The 25,393-nt window shown below is 40.6% G+C and overlaps 1 protein-coding gene across 3 annotated transcripts in view; it reads right to left on the bottom strand.

The window, feature by feature from the left end:
- The window catches only part of LOC115079264 (mucin-5AC-like), a 264,061-nt gene that overhangs the window by 222,580 nt on the left and 16,088 nt on the right, over positions 1 to 25,393 (bottom strand). For 2 of the 3 annotated variants that reach the window (XM_029582610.1, XM_029582611.1), the window contains exons 3-7: positions 24,142 to 24,445; positions 23,879 to 23,993; positions 14,696 to 14,786; positions 3,462 to 3,568; positions 1,790 to 2,003 (exon numbers count right to left, since the gene is read on the bottom strand). In XM_029582610.1, coding sequence (XP_029438470.1) covers positions 1,790 to 2,003; positions 3,462 to 3,568; positions 14,696 to 14,786; positions 23,879 to 23,993; positions 24,142 to 24,445 — 831 coding nt within the window. The remainder of the gene's footprint in view (positions 1 to 1,789; positions 2,004 to 3,461; positions 3,569 to 14,695; positions 14,787 to 23,878; positions 23,994 to 24,141; positions 24,446 to 25,393) is intronic. The other variant, XM_029582612.1, reaches the window with a different exon arrangement.

Raw genomic sequence — 25,393 nt, 5'->3', positions numbered from 1 at the left:
ATCGGAGCGGCCTTGGAGGGAATCCTCTAACGCCCTCCCCTCATCTTCCCCTCCCTTCCTCTATCTAACCCACCCGCCCGGCCCTGTCTACACCCCCCCCTTACCTTTCTCTGGGGATTTACGCCTCCCGGAGGGAGAAGTAAATCCCCGCGCGCCAGCGGGCCTCTTGCGCGCCGGGCCGCAACCTGGGGGCGGGTACGGAGGGCGCGGCCACGTCCCTGGACCGCCCCGGGCCGTAGCCACGCCCCCGTACCCGCCCCCAAAACGCTGCCAACACGCCCCCGAAACGCCGCGACGACCGGGCCCGCCTCTCGACACGCCCCCGACACGCCCCCCTCGGAGAACCCCGGGACTTACGTGAGTCCCGGGGCTCTGCGCGCGCCGGTAGGCCTATGTAAAATAGGCTCACCGGCGCGCAGGGCCCTGCTCGCCTAAATCCGCCCAGTTTTGGGCGGATTTAGGCGAGCAGGGCTCTGAAAATCCACCCCTTAGAGAATAGCCACTGCCATTAGCAATGGTAACAGGGAATAGACTTAGTTTTTGGGTATTTGCCAGGTTCTTATGGCCTGGATTGGCCCTGTTGGAAACAGGATGCTGGGCTTGATGGACCCTTGGTCTGACCCAGTATGGCATTTTCTTATGTTCTTATGATTTCTGTGTGTTATGAGGGAGTGTGAATGAAAGACTATAGCCCTGTGTGGGGGTGGGGTGTGGTGTTTGAGTGTGTGTGAAAGGTGTAAGAGGTTGCGCTTGCGCTGACGGCCACAGATGTCGCTGTTTTGTGAAAGCAATTTTTAAACTTGTATTACCTGTCACAGGTGTGTCCTATATGTAATGTAAGTGTATAAGATCCTTCCCGTATGGGAAGTGAATGTTGTGTGCAAATTTGAACGCATTCGGTTAAGCGGTTGGCGAGATTAGCGACGATGTACAAACTATTTAACATTTTTATTTATATAGATGTACCAGATTATATTTTTTTTCCCAATCTATGTTTTTATTTTCTTCTTTACTATTGACAGTCAGTACTTGGATTATGATTCAAGTACTGACTGACAATAGTAAAGTAAAGAAGTAATTATGATTCAGATAAATTATGATCTTTTATTTTGATTTTTATAATATTGTAAACCGTTTTGGTCATTTTTGTATTGGTAAGACTGTATATAAATTCTTTAAACAAACAAACAAACAAACAAATAAATAAATAAATAAATACATAAATATTACAGACTACAAAGCAAATACCATATACCATAGCAGAATCCACTACAACTGGTTACCTGCACAGAAAAAAATATGAGGGAGTGGTAGGGATTTCGGAGATGGGCAGAATAGATAGGACACATGGTGATTTTCTGCCATCATGTTTCTATGATTCTGTTTTTTATTTCCATTTTTAGTTTGGATCAGCGAAAACCCCCAAATATCACCACAAGCCCTCCAAATGTAAACCAACATCTGCTGTAAAACAGCATTTCTTGTAGCATTTTCCAGCCTCTAATAAGGTTACTTATCTCCAAACATGATCTCTGATATCTTTCTTCAAAGTCTAAACTATGAGCATTAGTGCAAGCTCCCCTTATGCTGTTCTGTCAATGGAGCTCACACATACTCTGAAGGGACATACTCTAAGGGAAGTTTAATTCTATTACTAAAGTTGTCATGTATGTTTCCAACTACTACCAACTGTACTGGAATATTATTGGGATAAGGATACATGTGCATTAAATCCATCATTTCTTCCCCTGAAGAAGATACCTAATCATGCATGGATCTTTCTACTCACGGCAAAATTTTTCTGTCCTCCAGTTGTACGGCTGTCCCCCAATGAATGTGCAGTGCTGTGAATAGGCAGAAATGGTTCTGCACATGCCAGTGGAGTTGGTGTCATCTATGTTGTTTGCATCTTTAGAACAGGCTTTCACATAGTCCTCGATTAGCACCAGCCGGTGACATGTCGCAAAGTTAGGGCCAGATAGTATTCTCTTACATCTTGAGTCCTGTAAAAAGTATAAAACTAGCTCATCTCATCATTTCAAAAGCTCTATTAGAAAATAGATGGAGAAATCAATTCACCTGATTGGATTCAGAGATATGACTTCTGTGATTTTAAATAACAGAACAAATAATGACATATCATGACTATGATTATGGCAGCATAGCCTTAAAATACTGTATGAATATCACAATGCAGCTGAAAAACATTTCATCAAATAGTTTGCATTATATTTAAGCATTTCAGATCGATTTTTGGCCAAAACTCTTTTTAAATAACCAGTAATTTTTCTGAAGCCCTGTAGAGCACTTGGAAGTGTGGTGCTGCTCTCTTTATCATACCTACAGGTGATCATAATCATGATGATTATTACTATTAATAATTAGGGATGTGCATTTGTTTGAAATGAATGGATAAAAAGCAAAAACTTAGACAGTTTTTATTTCATTTGTGGCTCCCCAAAGTGAATGGGTCGTGACAGGTGTGTCACAGACACACCAACTCAAAGTACACGTTGTACCCTTTGCAAATTTCTACTGGCTCTTCATCTTTGAGGGTTGTTTAGTTATTGCAATGCCCCTGTGATCTGATTTATGTAGGATGCACTAAAAGAACTATTTGCACAAGATTAATTGAACACAAAAGCTGTTTACACACTACTATATTGACAGCTCCCATAGTTCCTCACCGCACAGAAAAACAGCACCAATTTCAAGATCTTATGTGGGTAGTGTTGGAATAAATCTCCCTCAGGCAAGATGGCAGGTGATATATAGAAAGTGTTGAACAAACGGGAACAGTTCAGGATTTTTTCTTTACTAAATGTGGTACCTCAAGGGCTAATTGAACATTTGGGGGCAGATTTTCAAAGCTGCCCCTTCCACCCCCTGCACGCGCCGAGCCTATCTTGCATAGGCTTGGCGGCGCGCGCAAGCCCCGGGACACGCGTAAGTCCCGGGGCTTTCCGGGGGGGTGTCAGGGGCGTGTCATGGCCGGCGCGTCATCAGGGGCATTCTGGGGCGGGGCCGCGGGCATGGTTCTGGCCCAGGGGAGTTCCGGGGGCGTGGCTGTGGCCTCCGGACCAGCCCCCGGACCGGAACATGGTGTGCCGGCAGCCGGCTTTTATTCCACTCCAAAGGGAGTGTTTGTTGGTGTTAGGATTTAATAGGCACAATAAGAAGCACAATATTGCCTATACTATACTATATATATATATATATATATATATATATATATATATACTATATATATATATGTATACACACACACAGACACACACACACACACACACATAGTCCCAGTTTAGCCAGTGTTCAAATGGTTGTCATATCCTCTGTAAGATGAAAGAACAGAGTTTTGCACAAGTTTTCAATCTCAGCCAAAAATGCCAGAAAAGAACCATCCTCAGCTCATGATTCAGTTTGCATTTGAATACTAGCCAAAAAAATACAAGTATACTTACAATTAGATCATTGGCCTCTTCTTCTGATGAAGGAACATCCTCACATGATTCTGCTAGGTGATTTTCCCTCTGCATATTTCCAAACTCAATTGGGGTCAGGAGCATACCTGCTGATACACATGAGGAAGTTATCTTAAAAGAAACAATGCTCCCCACTAATTCTGAAAACCCTGCCTTGATTCTTACAACTAAGCATAAGAGATACAAGCTTTTTCTGTAGCTGGTCCCATTCTGTGGAATGCATTACCTTAATCTATTCGACTCATTTCTACCACTAAAGAATTCAGAAAGCCTTCAAAGCACATTTATGCTCAATTGCCTTCAACAAGACCAAACCACCCTAATTCATAACCCACGTCATCCATATTTACTGTATTCATTCATACCCTTCTTCCCCACTTCCCCATATTTTATTTATATTTTTTAACTTCAACATTTTCTTTTTACTCTCACTATCTCTAGCTTTTTATACTCTTAATAGTTTTATACATTGTACTTTTGTATTATTTCTACTTCCTTGATATTATTGTAAACCGCCTAGCCCAGTTATATAGGTGGTATATAAGAACTTTTAAATAAAATAAATAAATACATTTTTCCCTTACTAATTTTCCCTTGATTAAACACTAGGGGACTTTAAATCATTTATTGGGGACATCCCTAAGATTTTCCTTTTCCAGTCCAGGGTGCTGGGATTAATCCAGCTCAGGCTATAAAGACTCTGTAGTTTGCTTTTTTGGAAAGGAAAGGCGTGTTTTGATGGCTCCCTCTAATTTAGGCCCCATAAGGTGGACTTTGCCCTGCTGTCTAGTTGCCTTCACATACCTAGAAGAGGGACTGTCCAACTGACACGAGAAAAAAATAAAGGATTTTGGACCTTTAAGAGAGTTGTTTTGACTACTTTCATCTCAGAAGGGCTGTTATCCCCTGCATGAGGGATTTGGGCTTTTGTGCTCTGCAACCAGTTAAAGTCTGCAGTTGCCTAAGTGCTACTTTGTCCTTCATCCAATGAAAGTGAGGACTGTGGCTTCTGAGGAGTGGAAACTGATTTTTGGAGCTTTTTCTTGGGAAAGGAAGGAGATATTTTCCCACCACCATCTCCCTGCTTATTTTTGAAGATAGCTATTTTTCTTTCCTCTTACTAAGAAGGGACTTTGGATATTGACTCAGAGGTTGAAGATGGAGAAGGAATTTGTGGCACTGGAATTTTTATTTTGCTATGTATCCTCATGTTTTTTGCAATTTTGGCCTGAATTCTATTTTTTAAGTTACAGTAAATTGTTAGTTGAACATCACTCCAAGTCTGCCTGTTCTTAAATTAAAAGCCATCCTGCTGAGATCTACATGAGTTCGTACTATTGAAAGAGTGACTGGAAGAAGAAAGAGACTGTACAAGGGTACCCATCCCCAAGACCTTAGGGCCCCAAAGGTTTGTATTTCTCCTCTCTGGTGGAATCCTGGCACCCCAGTGGTGGTCAGTGCGTGAAAGGAGATAAAACTGAGATGTCTGGGACAGTGAGTTTGACCCTGGGGATTTTGTGTGGCCCCTGCATTCTGGTACAGCTGAAGAAGGGGGGTAACAGATGGTGCCTGAACAGGGACCCAAAGGCATTGTTTGGGTGGTGGAAGAGGACTGTGTGTAAGCTAAATCTATTGTTCAACTTTTGCGTGACTTCAATAATGTTAGGAAGAATCCTCGAAAATGTACCAAAATAGCGCCATTCCCAACAAGGGACAGCCTGGAGAGTCAGCATTCCCCAAGATTTCAGCAAGATGAGGGTTGTGTACAGGACTGTGATGTTGAGCTATGCATTATCACCCGCCAGTCATTCTGGAGTTCTTCAGAAGCCTGCATGAGGAGTAGGGCTACAGATGCACAAGGAGATTCTGGAAAAACACATGCACTCGGCCCTAATGCGGAGAGAGAGATTGAGGAGTTGGAGCAAGGAGTGTTGCAGTCTGTGGTGACGCTGCAAAGGCCCAAGTACAATAGATACCTAACATGTCCGACTTTCCGTTATTCCAAGTGGCAAACGGCAGCGCATCATCATGCCTGGAAAAAGATTGGATGATGAATACTGGAGCTACCAGCAACCTGATGAGTGGGAACGCTCCAAGCATTAGCCTACCTCAGTTAGTAGGACCTAGTCTACCTAAGCCCGGAACAAAGGAAGTCTGATACTTTTGCTATCATGGTTGATTGCAGCTGTTTTTAGCGGAATGGACCATGATGGGCATGGCTGAATGCACTGAGTGCCATTCCTTTCAGTGGTTACAGCTGGTGCCTCTTGAAGGTTGTTGGTGCTTTGCAGCAATGTTCACTGAAGCGGATGCCAGTGTGGGAGTGACTTTAATGTTGCCATCCGAATCAATTTTGTTGAGTGTGGGGATGGGAAGCTGCCAAGAATTGACTTCACTGAGCAAATCTGCCGTGAGCCGCAAGAGTAGTGGCATTCATAACCAAGGACAGGGTTAGACTGTATGTTTAAGCAGGGCTGTTGACTCCCTGCTAAGTCTCTTAGCTGACAGTGAAAGGGCCTTTCAATTACCACACGCCTCAGTGCCCAGCCCAGCAGAGGAGCCGGATGTGGTAGTGAAGGAAGAGGTAATGGAGGTCCCCCCCCCAGTATTGAGTCAGGCAGACAGCACCTCATGGGCTGACCAGATGGATGCGGTAGATCAAGCAGCATGATAGTCAGAAGGGAGAGATCTTGTGCGAGGGCAGCCTGTTTTGTGTTGGCTGCTGTCTGTCATTAGGCCTTGAGTTGGGACCAGGAGGTCACCCGTTATTCTAACTGCTGACAGGGCAACTGGGAGGAGTTGCTTATCTAATGAAGGGTCATCGAGTTCCCAGTCATCATGGTGCAGTGGCCGGACTGTAATAAGCTGAAATTATGATTCATGCAAGTGGAATTTAGCAGTAATATTTCCTTGAGCCCTTTTCAGTTATTGTTAAACTCTGCAGCCCCTATCATCTCTGGAACACCTCGAAATGAGCATGAGCATATAACACCAATACTCATGGGCCTACACTGGATCCCTTTAGAATAGTGGGTGAAATACAAAATAACTACAGTTGTTTTCAAATTAATCAATTCAGATTCCTGCCCATGGTCAAATGCTCTTTTAAAACTATATCAGCTGACACGCTTGCTTAAGTCTCTCACAGAGGAATATTGTAATCCCCAGTGTGTGCCTCTTGGAGACTAGGGACTATGTGGCGACTCCAGAACTGCGGAAGTCTTTTCCAGTAGAGCTGTGCTTATGTGAGTGCCTTAACACATTTAAAGTTTTACTTAAAACCTTCTTGTATAGGCAAGCTTTTTTATAAACACAACTTAAAAGTTTGGCCCAAATAGAATTTGTATATTTTAAATAATTTCAGTTCTGGCCAGACATTGTCACCACTGTATAGAAAGTTTAAACAGCTTAAGGTTTGGCACAAGTAGAGTTTGTATATTTTAAACCTAAACTCTGGCTGGATCTGTTCACAATTGTATCTGTGTATGTTGTTGCTGAGTGTTCATGTTTGTTTTATTTGGTTTTTTTTAATTAACAATTTTTTTATTGATGTCCAACATACAAAAAACAGAGGTACAACAAAGCACCAAATAATATATGCAGATATGTAACAAGGACAGCAAACAGATTTTTACTAAGATATATAGTAGGTCCCTCCCTTTCCTCCCTTCCCTTGCTGCAACATGCAATCCTGGAAATAAAGCTGAATTCATTCAGCATAGTGGGTGTCATCAAAATGAACGAAGTAAACTCTTGAGGTCTGAGAATACTGAACTAGGAATGTCAATCAGTTCTCTTGGAAGGTAACATGACCAGTCAGATTGTCTCCAAGTCAAATATGGGTCCCAAATTAGATTAAATTTACCAATCTTGTGATGTTTTACAGCGGTAATTTTGTTCATGGTGCAGATTCTGTCCAAACATAATAATACTCCCTGTACGGAGGGGAGGTGATCTTGCTCCCAGAGCTAAGCAATCTCCATTCTCATAGCTATGCAGAATTGTTGGACCAATATTTGGACATTTGGATCTCCAGTATGGTCTGGGAGATTAAGGAGAGCCAAACCCTGAAAAGTTGGATGGATTCCTTGAGCATCTTAGATAGGATAACAGATATCAGTTGCCAGATGGGCTGAATATGAAGGCATTTCTACCACATATGAACAAAAGTCCCAGGTGAAGGACAGCCTCACCAACATAGTATATTGAGTTGAGAACAAAATTTATGTAATTTAATGGGGGTATAGTGCCATCTGAAGAGCAGTTTATAATTATTCTCAGTTATGGAGGATGAGATCGAAGATGACTTGATCATTTAAAAAATAAGAGACCAGTCCTCTTCTCATGTTCCCATGCTCTTATGTGGGCAGGCTTATCCTTCAGATGAGCATTTAAAAGTATATAAATCTTTGAAATCAAGTCCTTCGTAAAATGGGGTTGTGAACAGTAGCCTTCAAAAAGAGATCTCTCGGGTGATAAGACAGATTTCCTCTGGAGGTCAGCAATAAAATGTGTGATCTGGAGATAAGAGAAGAATTCTGAGTGAGGGAGTTTATATTTAATTTGCAAAATGCCAAAGGGTAACATCTTCCCATTTATACATATATGTTCAATCTGAAGAATGCCTCTAGTTTTCCATGTTTGAAAGGATTGAATGGGCAGACATGGAGGGAAAATTAAATTATGAAAAATAGAGGAAGATTGGAAATATGATGCGGGACCCACAAGTTGATGTTTTCAAGAAGCCTACATTCAAGGTACGCCGGGTTGTAGGAGCCATACTGGAGCAATAATGCCAAGAGCAGCAGGGTTGCCACAAGGTAGTTCGTAATGGCATATCATTCAGCCAAGATTGTTCTATCTGGGCCCAGTGTTTCTCCATGTTGATATTGTGCCATTCAATTAGAGGGTGCAACTGAGCCACCGTATAGTACCAAAGAAAATTAGGTACCCCCAATCCACCATCCAATTTGGATTGATAGAGGACAGAGCGGGCCACCCTGGAAGGTCTCTGTTTCCAGATAAAATGGAGGAGCTTTTTTTGCCATATTTTCAAGATAGAATTAGATGAGATCAGTAATGTTTGGAATAGGTAAAGGAAACCTAAACAATATAATCATTTTTACTGTAGAGATCCTTCCCAGCCATATAAGAGAAAGACCATCCAATTTATCTAAATCTTGCTTGATTCTCTTAAACAGAGATACGTAGTTCAGCTAATAAAGGTCCTTCAAATATCTACCAATACAGGCTCCCAAATATATGAGTTTGTGTACCTGGTTCGTGCAGTTAGTATACCTGTGTTTAAAAAAGGATTGGATAAGTTCTTGGAGGAGAAGTCCATTACCTGCTATTAAGTTCACTTAGAGAATAGCCACTGCCATTAGCAATGGTTACATGGAATAGACTTAGTTTTTGGGTACTTGCCAGGTTCTTGTGGCCTGGATTGGCCACTGTTGGAAACAGGATGCTGGGCTTGATGGACCCTTGGTCTGACCCAGTATGGCATTTTCTTATGTTCTTATGTTCTTATGTAGGGCCCATTTGAATTGGTGGTGAGCTTTTAGAAAAGATTCTAATTAGTGTCACAGGAGATGTTCAATAACTTTGACTTTTCCCAGTTAATTTTAAAGCCTGAGACAGCGCTGAAAGAAGCTAGGTCAGATTCAATAACAAGCAGAGATGTATGGGGATTGGTGAAAAGAATATCATCTGCAAATAGTGACAATTTGAAAGACTTGTGGCCTATACGGAAACCAGAGTAACGGGCCGATACAGTACAGTGCGCTCCGATGAAGCGCACTGTTAACCCTCCATTGGACGCGTGTTTTCGATGTGCTAGTGTTACCCCTTATTCAGTAAGGGGCCGAAAACGTGCGTCCAACCCCCCCAAACCTAATAGCGGGCTCGAGAACTGACGCTGGCAAAATTGAGTGTCGGCTGTCAAACCCACTGACAGCCGCCGCCGCTCTGGTCCAAAAGGAGGCGCTAGGGACTCGCTAGTGTCCCTAGCACCTCCTTTTACCTGTTTTTACCGCCGGGGCTAATTTGCATACAGAATCGCACGCACAGGAGAGCGGGCGTTTGCCCGCTCTCCCGCGGACTTTACTGTATCGGCCCGTAAGAGAATTATTCCATATGGTAATGGCCAGAGGTTCAAGAAATATAGCAAAAAGTAAAGGTGAAAGGGGACAGCCTTGTCTAGTGCCCTGCTGGACATTAAAAGTATCAGAATGTCTTCCATCAGTAGTGGGCCTAGAGGGCCAGTGGACACTGGAGTTCTAGATCACACCATATTCAGGGAGGTGAGAGATCAATCGAGTGTAATTCCGAGCACTGTGGAACATGGCCTAACTATAAGGAGGGCCTATCAAGCCAAACAGTTAGTCTGGAGGAAAATGAAGGCCATGTTTAGTTTATATTATCCCTATGTTCCAGTTCACATCATGAACTATATAGAATGTCGCTGGGAGGAGTGGATATGGGAGTATGTGGACAGATTCATTAGCAAGCATAAGGCAGAATATTTACAAGCATGCTGCCATATATTTCAGGTGGAATGGGTTTATGGACAAACATCACATTGAGTGTTTGTTACCAAATGGAACCATAGTAAATAAGCCTTATCCAAATCATTACAAGCTCTTGCCACCAGGGAGTAATGAAGAGAATGGAGGTGACTATTGTCAGTTTCATTCCCATAAAGGAGTGGAGGGACTGTGTTTTGGAAGGATTTCTTTTATGCATTCCAGATGCCCTTCAGGAGGCAAAATCTGCAAGCCACTGGCACCTGGCCAAGAAGCGATATAGATTTGCTGTGGACCTGCTATCAACTGTGGCCCTTTTCTCTTGTTCCCATGTGAGGGTGGGATTATAATCTGTTATTAGATTGATAATACTGTTTGGTGCTAAATCCAAAAGGGACTACTATGCATCCAAGATTCACCACTTAATCTTCGACGCAAAAGCCCTCTTCGCCTATGTCTCCAATCTCACCCAAATCATCCCACAGGAGATTCCCAACGACCTAGCACAATCCAAAGCTGAAGAACTTGCTCTTCATTTTCACAACAAAGTCAACAGCCTTCTAACTCATCTGCCTTCTAATCCCACCGACCCTGCTCTTTACCAGTCTCTTCAACAGTCATCCCTCAACAACAATGGTCTGGAAACACTTGAACCCATCTCTATCTTAGAGATACAAACTCTTATAAGAAGAATGAAACCTTCCTCCCATCCTTTGGATACTATCCCCACCAAACTGCTCCTGGCCATCCCTGACTCCATCGCTAAAACATTGTCGGACATCATAAACTGCTCACTCTCCCAAGGACTATATCCTGACGACCTCAAATTGGCCTCCATCAAACCTCTACTCAAGAAACCCAACTTGGATCCTAAAGACCCCAACAACTTCCGTCCTATCGCCAATCTCCCATTCATAGCCAAGATTCTAGAAAAAGTTGTCAATACTCAACTCTCCGAATACATAGAAGAAAACAAAATCCTATTCCAATCACAATACGGATTTCGCAAATCACTGAACACAGAATCCCTCCTCATCTCCATGTCTGACTTCATATTAATGGGCCTTGACAAAGGCCAATCCTTCCTCTTAATTCTACTGGACCTATCAGCCGCCTTTGATACGGTCAATCATTCCATTCTCACTTCCATTCTGGCTTCTATAGGTATCTCAGGCACCGCTCTCTCATGGTTTAAATCTTTTCTCTCCAACAGAGGCTTCAAGGTTAAGATACAGAACAAAGAATCTTCACGAATGGACGCATCCATAGGAGTCCCTCAGGGCTCCTCACTGTCACCTACACTCTTTAACATTTATCTTTTACCTATCTGCCAACTCCTCTCCAACCTTAACCTCAAACATTTCCTCTACGCCGACGACATCCAGATCGTGATACCCATTAAAGAATCCTACACAAAAACATTGGTTCACTGGGAAAACTGCCTCTTCGAAATTAAACATCTCCTGGCTAACCTAAACCTAGTTTTAAACTCCTCTAAAACAGAACTGCTTCTCATCTCCCCAGATAACAATGCCATCTCTAATCCTCCAACTATCCCAACTACTACACAGGTGAGAGATCTAGGAGTATTAATTGATAACCAGATGAACCTTAAAGCTTCCATCAACAGAACCACCAAGGACTGTTTCCACAAACTCCAAGTTCTGAAAAGAATTAGACCACTCTTCCACACTCAGGACTTCAGAACCATTCTACAAGCCATCATTTTTTCTAAGATCGATTACTGTAACTCTATCCTTCTGGGCCTACCTTCCTCCTATACTAGACCCCTCCAGATGTTACAAAACGCTGCGGCAAGATTACTGACAAACTCCAGGAGGAGGGACCATATATCTCCAATCCTAAAAGATCTCCACTGGTTGCCTGTTCACTTTAGAATCCTCTACAAATCTCTTTCCATAATATACAAAACCATCCATCAACTCACCCCACTCGACTTACAAGTCCCATTCCAAATTTATAACTCCTCCAGACCAACAAGAGACACACTCAGAGGATCTCTTCAAGTGCCCCCAGCCAAAACTACCAAACACATTACCTTGAGAGATCGGGCCTTTTCAACAGCCGGCCCCCTTCTATGGAACTCCATCCCACCGGACCTTAGACAGGAGCCCAGCCTCCCAACCTTCAGGAAGAGACTCAAGACCTGGCTGTTTAAAAAAGCTTTCCCGGACACCGATTAATTCTATTCAGCCAGATTCTACCACTTCCACATGTAAAAATGTTATTACTAATGTAAATACCTATACCTAATGTTATTCTCTCCCTTTTCTTCTCTCCTCCCAGTTCTATTACCTTGTTATTTGTAACTGCTTCCTTCTACACAAATAGGTTATTGAATTGTTCACTGTACACCCCTGTTATATGTAAACCGGCATGATGTGTTTGCAACATGAATGCCGGTATATAAAAATTTTAAATAAATAAATAAATAAATATAAAATAAAGAAAATCCATTTTATAAAAATTTAAAACACAAAAAATGATAGTGTTCTTTATTTTTTTTATTATCAATGTCTAACAATTGATTTCTTTTTATTTTGCTGTACTGATTTTATGTTTATTATTATGATAATTGTAAACCATTGTGATGGAACCTCTCTAAACGACGGTATATAACATTGAAAAAATAAATAAATAAATGTGATTTCCCTGCAAGTGGATTTCCTCTAGTTCTCCGAGAGATATGTCCTGATATTGTTTATTTTTCCAGGATTTGTGGCTAATGCTCTCCCTAGCACAGAGAGCCTCAGGATCCTGGTTAAGGGGCCATATCTTGTGGTATCTCACCCTTGTAGGTGTATGAAATGTGATGTTCCATGGCATTTCCTCATGGTGTTGCGCAATAAGTTTTGTTATTTTTCTGGTGTTTTCATTCTGTTCCCTGCCAAGGCTGACAAGATTGACTATGCTGGTGAGACAGTTAGCTCCTGACTGGTAGTGCTCTCCTCTGTGAGTTCTTTGCTTGAAGGAGCCCACATGTGCCCAGACTGGGGATGGTTTTCCTAGATTTGGAGGGGTGTGATGACCATTCCTATGTTGGTTCTCCTGCTCAGTGAGATCAATTTGAATTAGTGTAATAGAAATACTATGAGAACTGGATGGTAATTACTTGTAGTTTTCCCATTAGGGGATCCAGTGTGTGAAAAGGTTAATGTATTGTGTTATATGATTGTACTATATGATGTTTGTTCAGAATGCTTGATCATTGACCTGACGTGTACTGATTCACCTTTTGCTTGGGTTTGAGCTCCCCCGTGAGACCAACTTTGGAATTACACCTGCACGTATTCAATGTGAACTGTTTCTGTGTTAGATATTGTGAATGTGCCTATGGTGGTTTGGTATATTAGAAAAAAATCCGAGTTACTTTCCTGGCCTCGTATTTGTCTTCCTTTTTCTCAGGGAAGAATGTAAGAGATATTTTGTTTTTACCTTACTAAATTTCCCTTGGGGACTATCACAAAGATTATTCACCTTTCTCTGTTTGCCATGTAACCAAATTGTTCAATGTATTTTCTCTATCTATGTAAACTGATACGATGTGAATACGGTTATCGGTATATAAAAATACTTAAATAAATAAATAAATAAATACTAGGATTTCCCTGCCAACTGGGGCACTTTAGTCATTCAGGAGTGATAAATTACATTTATTTATTTATTTATTTAACATATTTCTATACCGGACTTCATGAATGGGATTCATATCAGTCCGGTTTACATGGAACTAGGGGATAACCAGAGAACCAAACAAGAAGGCTGAAATGAGCAAAGTTACATAAAACAAGGGTATTGAACTTGGGAGAGCTATAGTAGCTGGGAAGTAAGCAGAGAGGAGAAGTACATATAGATCAAGAAATTAGTGAACATTAGTGAGCATTAGTGAACATTAGTTCCTTGAGTTCCTTGATAATACATTTGTGTTAGTGGAAGGCTTGGAGGAAAAGCCTTCCACTAACACAAATGTACATCCCAGGAGCCTTAGACAAAGGTCACCTACTCAGATCCAGTAACCAGTGTAAATTCTGATGTACATTGGACAGTTTATTTACTGACTGGATATTTATTTATTCTGAAGAATCACAGTACATTTATTTTGAACACCCAACACTGTGTCCTGCCTGTTCCCTGTAGCACTGCAGCACTTAAAGGAGTTCAGGGGCACACAAGTGAAAGGGGTTTCAATACAATGCCTGGGCCTAAAAGGACCCAGTCCTTGGGCCTAACTGAGGGGAGACTATGCCTGAAGAGGCAGTCCCAGAAATAAATCTTTTTATGGACCCTCAGTAAACAGTGAAATCCTCAAAAAATAAATAAATAAAAGGCTTACAAATACATCGGGCTTGATGTCTACTGTAGATAAGGTAGTCAACTTTCACATACTGTTTAGTAGGATATTTTGGAATATGTATGGTGAGAATCATCACTAAATCATAAAGCCTCAATGAAATGCACATGACTAGGATGAAAATGTCCTGCAGGTTAGATTGAAAATAGTTATTTTTTAAATCAAAATGAGAGAATTTCCTTCCAAATATAGTTGGCAATTGGCCATCTAGCAATGGCTCAAGCTAAGAGCAATGTTTGGATTCCCATCAATAATATGGTCTCTGGAGTACAGCCAATCACTTTGCTCTGCCAACATAATACTGGATCACATACCATGTAACATAAACTCTTTGTATGACTTGTTGCTGCTGAAGTCACCACAGAGACCACATGTTGTGTTCATGTATTTCGGATCCAGCTCCATCTAGAGTTTTCAAAAGGAAATAAGGTAAAAAAAGAAAGACTGTTTTCAGGTTTCAGGAGATTAATTGGATCTTTTACAGAACATGGCTAAAGTATAGCAATGGTGAATTATTAACAACATTGGCTACATTCTTACATGCTTCCATTGAAACCAGCTTTACAGCTAGCTCCAAGAAAAGTTCCTAAAACAGGTGCAAATAAATCAATATAACAGAAAACTATAGGTCTGCACATGTAACCCTCTGTATAATTGCAAGTTGGTACTGCCCAGTACATCCTTTGATTGAAAGGATTACATTACTGAAAGGAGTGAACCAAATTCCTGGGGAGGTACAGAAAGATAGTTAGTTAAGAGGTTTTGGGTGTTGATCTCCCATGTGGAAGAAACACATGATGTGTGCAAAGCCTTTATAAACCCTGCCACCATCTTAGAATTTGGATTTTTGCTTTAGGTGTCCTATGCTGTTCCAAGCACATTATTTTTACTGGGTTAGGCCTCTGGGGTCTCTCTACATAGAGGCTGGGTGCCAGGCAAAATAGTGGATGTTGTTGTTAGGAACAGAATTACTGAGCATATGACTAAACGTGACTTAATGAAGGAAGGATCCAGCATGGAATAAGCAAAGGTAGGTTTGCCTTACTAATCTGTTATAATTCTTTGAAGATATAAATAAGCATATGGATAAGTAGTCAATATAATAGACTACATCTGGATTTCTAATGATAAAATCCCCCATGAAGAACAGGAAATTTAAAAAAAATCATGGGATACGAGACAATATCCTATGGTAGTTTGGCAGTTGGTTAAAGGATAGGCTAAATGGTTATTTTTCTCAATGGAAGGAGGTGAATAGTAGCATGCCCCTATTAATGATCTGGAAAAGGGAGCAATAAGAGAGATGATCACATTTACAGATGATACAAAATTATTCAAAGTAGTTAAAATATAAGCAAACTGGGATGCACTGTAGGAGGACCTTGCAAAATTGAGGAATTGGGCATCTAAATGGCAGATTAAATTTTATTGTGGACAAATTCAAGGTAAAACACAAAAGAAAAAATAATCCCAGCTCAAGGAAATCTTGGGAGTCAGTGTAGACAATACTTTGAAATCTTCAGCTCAGTGGACAGAAGCAGTAAAAAAATTAAGCAAATAGGTTAGGAATTATTTGGAAAGGAACATAGAAATATAAGAATTGCTATACTGGGTCAGATCATGGGTCCATCAAGCCCAATATCCTTCTTCTAACAGTGGCTAATCCAGGTCACAAGTACCTGGCAAGATCCCAAATAGTAGACAGATCCCATGCTACCAATACCCAGAGATAAGTATTGGCTTTCCTCAAGTCTTACCTAGTTAATAACTGTTTATGGACTTTTACCCTAAGAACTTGTCCAAACCATTCTTGCTCACAGTCTTTACTACATCCTTGGCAATGAATTCTGGAGCTTAATTTTGTGTTGAGTAAAAATATTTCTTCCTATTTATTTATTTATTTATTTTTAATTTAACGGTTTTATATACCGGCATTCATTAGGGATATCACATCACTTTACAATAAACGATAAACTACGCTTCAGTGGCATTTGACAGGTATAGCAGTGAATGATGCCATAGACTTAATTGGCATCTCAGAGACATGGTGGAAGGAGGACAACCAATGGGACAGTGCTAAACCGGGATACAAACTATATCGCAATGACAGGGAGGAGCACCCGGGAGGCGGTGTGGTGCTTTATGTCCGGGATGGCATAGAGTCCAACAGGATAAACATTCTGCACGAGATAAACATCCTGCATGAGACTAAATGCACAATTGAATCTTTATGGGTAGAAATCCCTTGTGTGTCGGGGAAGACTATAGTGATAGTATACTACCATCTACCTGGTCAAGATGGTGAGACTGACAGTTAAATGCTAAGAGAAATTAGGGAAGCTAACCAAATTGGTAGTGCGGTAATAATGGGAGACTTCAATTACCCCAATATTGACTGGGTAAATGTATCCTTGGAACACGCTAGAGAGATAAAGTTCCTGGATGGAATAAATGATAGCTTTATGGAGCAATTGGTTCAGGAACTGATGAGAGAGGGAGCAATTTTAGATCTAATTCTCAGTGGAGAACAGAATTTGGTAAGAGAGGTAATGGTGGTGGGGCCGCTTGGCAATAGTGATCATAATATGATCAAATTTGATTTAATGACTTGAAGGGGGACAGTAAGCAAATCCACGACTTGTGCTAAACTTTCAAAAGGGAAACGTTGATAAAATGAGAAAAATAGAAAAAAACTGAAAGGAGCAGCTACAAAAGTAAAAAGTGTGCAAGAGGCGTGGTCATTGTTAAAAAATACCATCCTAGAAGCACAATCCAGATGTATTCCACACATTAAGAAAGGTGGAAAGAAGGCAAAATGAATACCGGCATGGTTAAAAGGGGAGGTGAAAGAAGCTATTTTAGCCAAAAGATCTTCATTCAAAAATTGGAAGAAGGATCCAACAGAAGAAAATAGGATAATGCATAAACGTTGGCAAGTTAAATGTAAGACATTGATAAGACAGGCTAAGAGAGAATTTGTAAAGAAGTTGGCCGTAGAGGCAAAAACTCACAGTAAAAACATTTTTAAATATATCCGAAGCAGAAAGCCTGTGAGGGAGTCAGTTGGACCGTTAGATGATCGAGGGGTTAAAGGGGAACTTAGAGAAGATAAGGCCATCGCGGAAAGATTAAATGATTTCTTTGCTTCGGTGTTTACTGAAGAGGATGTTGGGGAGGTACCCGTACTGGAGAAAGTTTTCATGGGTAATGATTCAGATGGACTGTACCAAATCACGGTGAATCTAGAAGATGTGGTAGACCTGATTGATAAACTTAAGAGTAGTAAATCACCTGGACCGGATAGTATACACCCCAGAGTTCTGAAGGAACTAAAAATGAAATTTCAGACCTATTAGTAAAAATTTGTAACCTGTCATTAAAATCATCCATTGTACCTGAAGACTGGAGGATAGCTAATGTAACCCCCATATTTAAAAAGGGCTCCAGGGGTGATCCAGGAAACTACAGACCAGTTAGCCTGACTTCAGTGCCAGGAAAAATAGGGGAAAGTATTTTAAAAATCAAAATCACAGAACATATAGAAAGACATGGTTTAATGGAACAAAGTCAGCATGGCTTTACCCAAGGCAAGTCTTGCCTCACAAATCTGCTTCACTTTTTTGAAGGAATTAATAAACATGTGGATAAAGGTGAACCTGTAGATGTAGTGTACTTGGATTTTCAGAAGGCGTTTGACAAAGTTCCTCATGAGAGGCTTCTAGGAAGAATAAAAAGTCATGGGATAGGTGGCGATGTCCTTTTGTGGATTACAAACTGGCTAAAAGACAGGAAACAGAGAGTAGGATTAAATGGACAATTTTCTCAGTGGAAGGGTGTGGGCAGTGGAGTGCCTCAGGGATCTGTATTGGGACCCTTACTTTTCAATATATTTATAAATGATCCGGAAGGAAATATGACAAGTGAGGTAATCAAATTTGCAGATGATACAAAATTGTTCAGAGTAGTTAAATCACAAGCAGATTGTGATAAATTGCAGGAAGACCTTGTGAGGCTTGAAAATTGGGCATCAAAATGGCAGATGAAATTTAATGTGGACAAGTGCAAGGTGATGCATATAGGGAAAAATAACCAATGCTATAGTTACACAATGTTAGGTTCCATATTAGGTGCTACTACCCAAGAAAGAGATCTAGGCAACATAGTGGATAACACATTGAAATTGTCGGTTCAGTGTGCTGCAGCAGTCAAAAAAGCAAACAGATTGTTGGGAATTATTAGGAAGGGAATGGTGAATAAAACGGAAAATGTCATAATGCCTCTGTATCGCTCCATGGTGAGATCGCACCTTGAATACTGTGTAGAATTCCGGTTGCCGCATCTCAAAAAAGATATAATTGCGATTGAGAAGGGCGACCAAAATGATAAGGGGATTGGAACAGCTCCCCTATGAAGAAAGACTAAAGAGGTTAGGACTTTTCAGCTTGGAGAAGAGATGACTGAGGGGGGATATGATAGAGATGTTTAAAATCATGAGAAGTCTAGAACGGGTAGATGTGAATCGTTTTTTTACTCTTTCAGATAATAGAAAGACTAGGGGGCACTTCATGAAGTTAGCATGTGGCACATTTAAAACTAATCGGAGAAAGTTCTTTTTCACTCAACGCACAATTAAACTCTGGAATTTGTTGCCAGAAGATGTGGTTAGTGCAGTTTGTATAGCTGTGTTTAAAAAAGGATTGGATAAGTTCTTGGAGGAGAAGTCCATTACCTTCTATTAATTAAGTTGCCTTAGATAATAACCACTGCTATTACTAGCAATGGTAAAATGGAATAGACTTAGGTTTGGGGTACTTGCCAGGTTCTTATGGCCTGAATTGGCCACTGTTGGAAACTGGATGCTGGGCTTGATGGACCCTTGGTCTGATTCAGTATGGCATGTTCTTATGTTCTTAAGAAAACAAATACATACAATGCCATGAACAATATATATGTCAATATGATTAAATATATATGTATATATGTATATATATGGGGATACAAACGTGGAGAGTAAATATAAAGGAACCTATATACACAGCACTAAAATTACTGTTTTGTTTTAAATGTGCTACTTATTAATTTCATGGAGTGTAACCAAGGTCTTTTCAAAGCGTAAATAACTGATTCACATTTACCCTTTCTACTCCATTCTTGATTCTGTAGATCTGTTTTATTTTCCCCCTCAGCAGTCCATTCTCCAAGTTGAACAGCCCTAACCTCTTTAGTGTTTCCATCTCCTTTGTCATTTTGGTAGACTTTCTCTGTATCTTTCCCAGTGCAACTCTATCTTTTTTGAGATGCGGTGACCAGAACGACATACGGTATTCAAGGTATGGTCTTACCAAGGAATGATACAGAGGCATTATGACATTCTCCATTCCTTTCTTAATATTTCCGAACATTCTGTTGCTTTTTTGACCGCCACCATGCACTGAACCAAGAATTTCAAAGTATTATCCGTGATTATGCCTAGATTCTTTTTCTGGGTGGCAACTCGTAATATTGTGTAATGTGTATTTGATTATTTATCCTTATGTGCAACACTTTGTACTTGTCCACATTCAATCCAGATTTCTTTCCTCATCTCCTTCAGCTTCATCAGATATTCTTCTCTTTGAGTTCCTTTGTACTTTTTGAATGCCGGTCTTTTGTCCTTTATTTTCTCAGCCACCAGCTTGGACCATATCGGTTTCTTTTTTCTCTTACTCTTATTTACTGTTTTTTGCATAAAAGTTTGTTGCCTTCATTATAGCTCCTTTTAATTTGGTCTACTGTTGTTCCACTTTATCAAAGTCTTCTCAGCCTTCTAGCTCCTCCTTGAGGGGTGTTGCCATTTTACCAAAGTTTGTGTTTTTGACATCCAGGATTTTGACCTTTGTGTGACTTCCCTCTCTGTTGGCTGGTATATCAAACCATACAGTCTGATGATCAATGGTGTCTAGGTGGGCACCTACTTGGAGATTTCAGATTATGTTTCCATTTGTGAGTACCAGTTACAGTAGCACACCTCCTCTTGAGGGCTCAATAACCATTTTTCTGAGTGTAGTTGCCTTGAAGGACATTCCCAATTTTCTACTTCTTGTCAATTCTGCAGCAGGCATGCTCCAATGTACCAGAAGATTAAAATCTCCAATGAGCAACACTTCTCCCTTCCTTTCCACCTTTTGGATTGTTATGATTAGAGTTTGGGTAGAGAAATTACATATAGATTAGTGTATAGGAGGTTAGTATAAGCTCCTGAAGAATGACCTGGCTTCTCATATGAACATTTCTATTTTGGCCTGCCTGTCATATAAGCTTCTCAGAATGCATGGAAATGGACATTTAAAAGAATGATGGACATTTAAATATATAAATTAACCAAACCATAAGAAATACTGAAATAAGCTGTATTGGTGAAGGCCCAGAGAATTTTCCAGCACTTTTGGGCTTCTGCTGGTAGAATACATTGATTTACTAGACCTCCCATTAAAAGAAAATAAATACTGTTTGGGATTTTCCAAACCAAGAGACTTTTTCACAATAATCCCAGTCTTTATGCTGCAAAGAGAAAACTCTGTTACTGACTGACAGCCCCTGGAACTTTGGCAGTTATCTAGAACTGAGATCATGCTCTGAAGAGTTTAAAGTTGCAATAACTGCCAAGTATTGATCGTCTGATGAAAGTTGAAGAACTGTGTTTTAAAGCATCATATGTATTCTATAAGGGGAGGGGGCAATCAGAAAAGGCCTCATAAACAGAGTCTTTTACCACCCCTGTACCACATGGAGGAAAGGGTAAACATGTGATACTGTAAAGGACCATTTTGGTTTCTTTTGATCCAAATAACCTAGACACCCTGATATTTAAGGGGTGTGGTTTCATGTTAAGATTCAACCAATGAACTAAGGGACACACAATCTTGTTATTTTGTTACATGGAAAACCCCATTAAAGAACAGCAGATGTGACCAGAATTTTGGCATAACTCCCAATGCAAATGATCAGGGCAAATGACCAAGGCATCCAATCAGTCCAACACACATGACTTGGGCATATGACCAGACAGCCAGCTCCAGCCCAAAGCAGATGTAATCAGCCCAGCCACAGATGTGACCAGAAGGAGACAGACCAGGCCAAGTAGAGGTGGGCCTCAGACCTTCAAGGAGACATCCAAGTGCTCGGCCCTGTTTGAACCCCTTCCATTTTACAATAAAACATAATTACCGCAGCTGGTCCTGGTATTCCCCCCTCCTCCAAGTGATATTTAAAAAATAATTATAGGCTCCAGGCCCCCCCCCCCCCCCCCGACCTACCCACCACCAAAACCCATACTCTCCTAGACTTCTAGGTATATCAAGGTTCTTCATTCTTCACCCGGATCATGGTAGAGGCCTACCACAATCCGGGCCCCTGGGGTTTCTAAGAATATACATTGTAAATATAGGCTTCTAGCAAACTACTTATAAGGAGCCAAGCTAGAAGCATAGTTTGGGGATTTGGGCTGTGCTGCAGGCTTGGCCCAACAGGGCTGAGCACTTGGATTTCAAGTGGAAGGGAGAATGGAGGATGCTATAGGGCCAGTGGGCCCATAAGCTTTTTTATTTATTCCTTGATATGCCACTTAACCAGCTATATTCTTTTGAATATAGCTAGTTAAATCTAAAATTATTGAACTAACTATAGCCTTATTACTTTTTAAATGGTGATAATCAAAATCTTGCCAGTTAGATTTAAAGTTACCCAGCTAAAGTTAGCTGGGTAACTTTAATCAGGGATATTCAGTGGGACATGTATCCAGAATAAGCTATAAAGCTAACTAAATGGCCTACTGAATATGGATCTCCCCATGTTTTAGCTGTTTTAAAACTCTGGGGTGAATGCCATCTGGTCCCGGTGATTTGTTATTCTGTGGCTTATCAATCTGATCTATTATATCTTACATCCTCCATTTTTGCAGATGTTTGTTTTAGTTGCTCAGATTGTCCACCAGTAAATAATGTTTCAGGTATGGATATCACTCAAGGTCCTACAAACTTTATCTGCTAAAAGATAAAAAAAAATTTCTACTGAGGTTTAATTTGTATGAGTGATTGATTGGTATTTTCCTCAGATTTCTGAGGTATATTGGGCTTTTTTGTTTGATTCAGGTATGGATATATCACCAACATCCTCCTCATAAAGGCTGTGGAAAAGGCTGTGGAAAAATATTCATTTTTTCTGCTATTTCCTTATATTCCCTGACCACCCTTTTTCCTCGTGGTCACCTATTGGCCCTATTGACTCTCTCCCAGGCATTTTGCTTCAAATGTACTTGAAAAAGATTATTATTACTAATTTTGACTCCCTGGAAAGCTTTTTTTCAGTTTCTCTTGGCCTATCTTACTACTGTTTTACATCTAACTTGTCAGTGCTTATGCTCTTGCCTGTTTTCATCATTTGAGTCTACTTTTCATTTTTGAATGATGCCCTTTTAGCTTTAACTGCCTCCTTTGCCTCACCATTAAATCATGCTAACCATGGTCTTCCATTCACCTTTTATAATATATGGAATACATTGTATCTGGGCTTCCAAAATTATATTTTTAATTGGCATTTGGCCTGAGTCTAGGCTCTGGTCTAGACCAAGGCTCTGGTGTTGGGCCTGGGCCTGGGCAAATGCCCAGGCATTGGGACTTAGCCTGGCCTCAGATACCTGATGGATTGGGTAAATGATTGATCAGGAGGCTCAGGTCTTAGCTGAGACCCCAACGTTGGCCTTGGCCTAAGCCGAGACCCTGGCATCATGCTCAGGCCTAGGTCACAGACCCTGCTTTGGACCTTGGCCTATGCAAAGCCCTGGCCTCTGGCCTAAGCTTAAGCCCAATGCATTCATTTTAAACAAATGCAACAAATACGGTTTGTTTCATTCAGGGGAACCTCAATTCATTTTGGGGGCCCCCAAATTAAATAAATTGCTCTAATTCATCACATTTTTTAAATTTATTTCAAACAAATGCACATTCCTAATTGTCAGCATGGGCCAATCAAATATTGTCTGCATCCCAACTTATCACAAACCACAAACCTTCTTTAGAGGAATCACAGGCACAGGAGAGCAGCCTAAAATATTTCAAGAATAATGACTTAACAGTAAATATTTTTAAACTGTATAGTGTGCTACTGTTTTCTGTTTGTGCTTTTGAAACAAGCAAGTGATATAAGGACACATTCCAAGGACTCCTCAAAACATTCAGCCATTAATCATGCCATTTGTACATAGCATATAATTTAATCTAATTTGTATATCGTTTAACCATTTACTCTTTCCTATCTCTTCCTTCTTCTCCAAGTTCTGCTACCCTTGTTAATTGTAACTGTACCTTCGGTCACCACAGTTCTAGTTTGATGTATTTAATCTATTTAATGCACTCCTGTTTCATGTAAACCAGCAAGATATGTTCTCATGATTGCCGGTATATAAAAACCTTAAATAAATAAAATAAAATAAAATAAATATAAGACCATAAGTGACTTACCATGAGAGCATCTTCTCCATTCCACATCAGAGTCAGACCAGCTTTAGCGATAACTTTAAAATAATCCCCAAGCTTCTCTATCATGATACCCATACTGCTATATGGTAATTTGATGCTTGGAAAGGAAGAGAAAACACAGAATTTTATGCCATCTAAGAAACAAAATCATTCAATCACATCATGTTGAGGTTACAGTGGTTTTACCGACCTCTCTACAAAAAGTGTATACTTTTTCAATAACCAGGAAATGGAGACCTACTCACATGTTATCATTGAAGGTAATGTTCTTGTTGGTCATCTTAATGGCCACTCCATCAACTACCATAAAGATGCGTGTGATGAAAGGCACATGTCTGTGGGAAGAGGTGAACTCGCGTTTGATCTGGATGTTGAAGTCTTCATAGGAACTTTTGCAATGAGAGGAGAAGATGTAGTTGCAGAGTCCAGGAAAATGGAAATATGCTCCATCAAAGCTTCTGAAGTGGATGTTTCCCCAAGTGGTGCAAATACCAGGAGCAACAGTGTTGCTGTGTTCTGTCAATGAAGATGTGTGAAACATAGCAAAGTCTGTAGAAAATGCAGAAATGGGACACAACCAGCATGGATTTACACAAGTAAATTCTTGCCTCAGCAATCTGCTACATTGTTTTTGAAGCAGTTAATAAACTATATCCACCTGTTCACCATTATCCATATGTTTATTTGAATTTTCAGAAAGTGATTGACAAAGTACCCCATGAAAGACTCCTGAGAAAATTAAAAAGTCACAGGATAGGAAGCAATGTCCTATTGTGGATTGTATGCTGGTTAAAGGATAGGAAACAGAAAGTAGGACTAAATAGTCAATTTGTTCAGAGGAGAAGGGTAAACAGCGGAGGGCATAAATGATCTGTACTGGATCTGGTGCTTTTTAATAGAATCTTTCTTTTTTTCCCAGCTGCTCTGCTTTAGAGGGCAAATTGTCCCTAATGACTCATTTTCAAAGTGGAACAGCAGAAGTTAATCAAATAAGTTGTTTCCTTTCTCAGCATCTGTTGAAGTACATCACCAACAACACTGGAAGTTGAGCAAACCAGTAAATTTCACCCTCACAAGAGAAGGACATCCAGTGGGATCTTATCCTCTTTAGCTAACCACTGGAAAATCTCAGGATCCCTTGCTCTTTCCCCTCAGTGCAATTCTGGGCTCATGTGGAACAACTTTTCCCATCTGCAGTTTAATGCATTACTTCAATAATTTAAATCCACATGGCAGCTTCTGATGTCCTTTCTACTGTTGACATACTGCATAAAGAGAGATTCAACAAAGCATTCTCCACATTCATGTCTACTCACTGACGGACCGATACAGTACAGTGCGCTCCGACGGAGCGCACTGTTAACCCGCCATTGGATGCGCGTTTTCCCTTACCCTTTATTCAGTAAGGGGCCGAAAATGCGCGTCCAACCTGCCAAACCTAATAGCGCCCTCAACAAGCAAATGCATGTTGATGGCCCTATTAGGTATTCCCGCGCG

Source organism: Rhinatrema bivittatum, chromosome 17 (assembly GCF_901001135.1).
Source record: "Rhinatrema bivittatum chromosome 17, aRhiBiv1.1, whole genome shotgun sequence".
Classification (NCBI taxonomy): Eukaryota; Metazoa; Chordata; class Amphibia; order Gymnophiona; family Rhinatrematidae; genus Rhinatrema; species Rhinatrema bivittatum.
The sequence above is the reverse complement of the archived record's forward strand: the minus strand, read 5'-3'. Positions and strand labels throughout refer to the sequence as shown.